This window comes from Limulus polyphemus, unplaced genomic scaffold (assembly GCF_000517525.1).
Source record: "Limulus polyphemus unplaced genomic scaffold, Limulus_polyphemus-2.1.2 Scaffold6452, whole genome shotgun sequence".
In the NCBI taxonomy this organism is placed as follows: domain Eukaryota; kingdom Metazoa; phylum Arthropoda; class Merostomata; order Xiphosura; family Limulidae; genus Limulus; species Limulus polyphemus.
This window is the reverse complement of record NW_013672062.1, coordinates 23,320-26,817: the sequence shown is the minus strand read 5'-3', so window position 1 is coordinate 26,817 and position 3,498 is coordinate 23,320. Positions and strand designations below refer to the sequence as shown.

The 3,498-nt window shown below is 30.1% G+C and overlaps 1 protein-coding gene across 1 annotated transcript in view; it reads right to left on the bottom strand.

Annotated features, from left to right (window-relative positions):
* Positions 1–860: 860 nt before the first annotated feature.
* Positions 861–3,498, bottom strand: part of LOC111089500 (receptor-type tyrosine-protein phosphatase alpha-like) — an 18,129-nt gene continuing 15,491 nt past the window's right edge. Inside the window, exons 8-9 of the mRNA XM_022402127.1 lie at positions 2,356–2,493; positions 861–1,158 (exon numbers count right to left, since the gene is read on the bottom strand). Of these exons, the coding sequence (XP_022257835.1) occupies positions 922–1,158; positions 2,356–2,493 (375 nt within the window). The 3' untranslated portion in view covers positions 861–921. The remainder of the gene's footprint in view (positions 1,159–2,355; positions 2,494–3,498) is intronic.

The window sequence follows — 3,498 nt, the reverse complement described above, 5'->3', positions numbered from 1 at the left end:
AGAACATGAAAACTAAGAGAGCTAAGTTTGATATGAACATGAAACTAAAAGAGCTAAGTTTGATAAGAACATGAAAACTAAGAGAGCTAAGTTTGATATGAACATGAAACTAAAAGAGCTAAGTTTGATAAGAACATGAAACTAAAAGAGCTAGGTTTGATATGAACATGAAAACTAAAAGAGCTAGGTTTGATATGAACATGAAAACTAAAAGAGCTAAATTTGATATGAACATGAAATTAAAAGAGCTAAGTTTGATAAGAACATGAAAACTAAAAGAGCTAGGTTTGATATGAACATGAAAACTAAAAGAGCTAAGTTTGATATGAACATGAAACTAAAAGAGCTAAGTTTGATAAAACATGAAACTAAAAGAGCTAAGTTTGATAAGAACATGAAACTAAAAGAGCTAAGTTTGATAAAAACATGAAAACTAAAAGAGCTAAGTTTGATAAGAACATGAAAACTAAAAGAGCTGTTTCATCTGCATTTGGAAAATTGAAATGCGCTTGAAAACTAAAAGAGATAAGTTTGATATACACTTGAAAACTAAAAGAGATAAGTTTGATATACACTTGAAAACTAAAAGAGATAAGTTTGTATATACACTTGAAAACTAAAAGAGATAAGTTTGATATACATTTGAAAACTAAAAGATATAAGTTTGATATACACTTGAAAACTAAAAGAGATAAGTTTGATATACACTTGAAAACTAAAAGAGCTAAGTTTGATAAGAACATGAAAACTAAAAGAGATGAGTTTACACATACCCATGTTAAGTCGTATTACTTATTTTCCTTTTAATGTTTAAACGCTCGGTTGTTTTACGTTTGAATACACGCAATGGAGTTGTTTTCCGCATGTTGCTTGTGGTATAACAGCGGCCTCTACCGACTCTTAGGAACAATTCTAATGAATTCATTCTGAGATACAACATCCTTTACTTAGCCCTTCAAGAATACTCAAACGTCTATATATCACAAATAATGACATCAATCTATGACAAAATGGTGGACTTACTTCCAAATTATACAGACGAAGAGTTGAGATAGTGTAATTTTCTTGAACATCTGTTTTTTGTAAAGAGACCTGGAAGTCGCCGAACACACGATGACAGTCGACTATATTTTCGGAGAAGTACGGAGCACAACGAGCCTGTAGAGAAGCATAAGAACTATAGTGTTCTCATGACAACAGCTTTAACCTTAATTAACAAACATTGACAGGAAAACGTTTCGTGTTAGGATCATAAAGTGAAGAGATGGAGAGGCTTAATTCAGCTGACATTACGTCTAAGGTTTTAACTGTAACTTTTATGTTGTTTTGTTGCAATTCAGAAACTAAATTATCTTGACCCCTAACAAAGACCTATGACAAGCATTATAGATTTGGAGTGTGTCTACCCTGCGTCAGGAACGTTAAACAACCCATTAAATTCCAATCACTTATGAATCCTACTTCAAGTAAATAAATTATTTCACAAATGGCCACCTGGAGGGATCACCTGTTTTAACCACTCACATCACTGTACAGTAGGGTGTTTTCTGTTAGTCAGTCAGGGAACACTAAAATTACGTCACATAAGGGACGTTTAACGTTGAAATTTGTACTGTCGTGACGTCAGTAAAACGTGCGCATGCTATGAATCACGAGATGAACTATGTACTCTGTATGTTACAACACAGCATGACATACGAACTTCAAATATAAGAAACAAAAATATGTGTTACTCTTAAAACAGAAAACTTTCCGAGACCCTACGGAAGTACGTTTAGTAAATGTTATAGTTACACATTTAGTATTTATTTAGTGAACATGGGCTTTTTTGTGCTGGATACAGAGTTAATACCCATTTGGTGACCGTAATCTTGACAAACATGCTGGAAATGTATAGTTTTATTTAAATTCCACGAGATGGAGCAGTGTACACCTTGATGAAACTTAGTTGAATGGACGGCAACTGCATGTTGTAGAGGACGACGTTTCGAAAGTCTTCCGCTTGAAGACGAAAGGCAGTTGCCGTCCATTCAACAAAGTTTCATCATAAATACTCTGCCTAAACGATCTATCAAAGAATAGTGTTCACCTTGTTGGAGAACTTTTCTTGCAAGACTTTGGCTGACTTGTTTGTACCATCCTAGTTCGAATGTTGTCAAGATGAAGTACGGTCGTGAAAACAACGGCGTTGTTTGACTTTTGAGAATATTTTTACATATGATTTTCTGTTGTTGTTTTTTTAACCGTAAATAAAAAGAAGATGGTGTGGTATGTTACTGTTCCCCACTGAGTCAACATCACAATACTTTACTTTGTTGTTGTTGTTTTAACCGTAAATAAAGAACAGTAACATACCACACCATCTTCTTCCCACTGAGTCAACATCACAATGACTTTACTCTGTTGTTCCCAAACCATTCTCCAAAAGTCTGGCACTGTCTCCGGTAGGGGCGCTTGACACGCGATGTAGAATTTTGCCTGACCCCCATAACCCTGTGAGAAATGTGAACGAAACTATATTATTTTAAAAATTAAAAAAACACTCCCTACATATTTCTTTATTTTCGGTTCGATAATTACAATAAAACTACCCTTTATTGATGAAACAAAGGTCATACAAATATACATTTAACATAAAGTTCTTTATCGGGGCTTTAGGGCACAAGACTATCTATGTCAAACATTTAACAACAGTTAATGTAAGTTAAAGAAATAAGTAAGTAGAATAAAATAAAATAAAAATGTCCTTGATTTAATTTTTAGATAAAATTTTACCCATTCAAATGTATTTCATCACTGAATGCATCTAAGGACCATGTGTGGATTAGTTTGTCCTCAATCACATTTAATCTATACTTAAATATATTAATCACTATTTAATCATATTAATATCTGTTTAATTTCATTAATCTCTATATAATCATATTAAGATCTATTTAATTATATTAATCTCTATATAATCATATTAAGATCTATTTAATTATATTAATCTCTATATAATCATATTAAGATCTATTTAATTATATTAATCTCTATATAATCATATTAAGATCTATTTAATTATATTAATCTCTATATAATCATATTAAGATCTATTTAATTATATTAATCTCTCATTAATATCTATTTAATCATATTAATTTCTCATTAATCTAATTGATGTCTATTTAATCATATTAATCTCTATATAACCATATTAAGATCTATTTATTCATATTAATCTCTATATAACCATATTAAGATCTATTTAATTATATTAATCTCTCATTAATATCTATTTAATCATATTAATTTCTCATTAATCTAATTGATGTCTATTTAATCATATTAATCTTTATATAACCATATTAAGATCTATCTAATTATAATTATCTCTCATTAATATCTATTTAATCATATTAATCTCTATATAACCATATTAAGATCTATTTATTCATATTAATCTCTATATAACCATATTAAGATCTATTTAATTATATTAATCTCTCATTAATATAT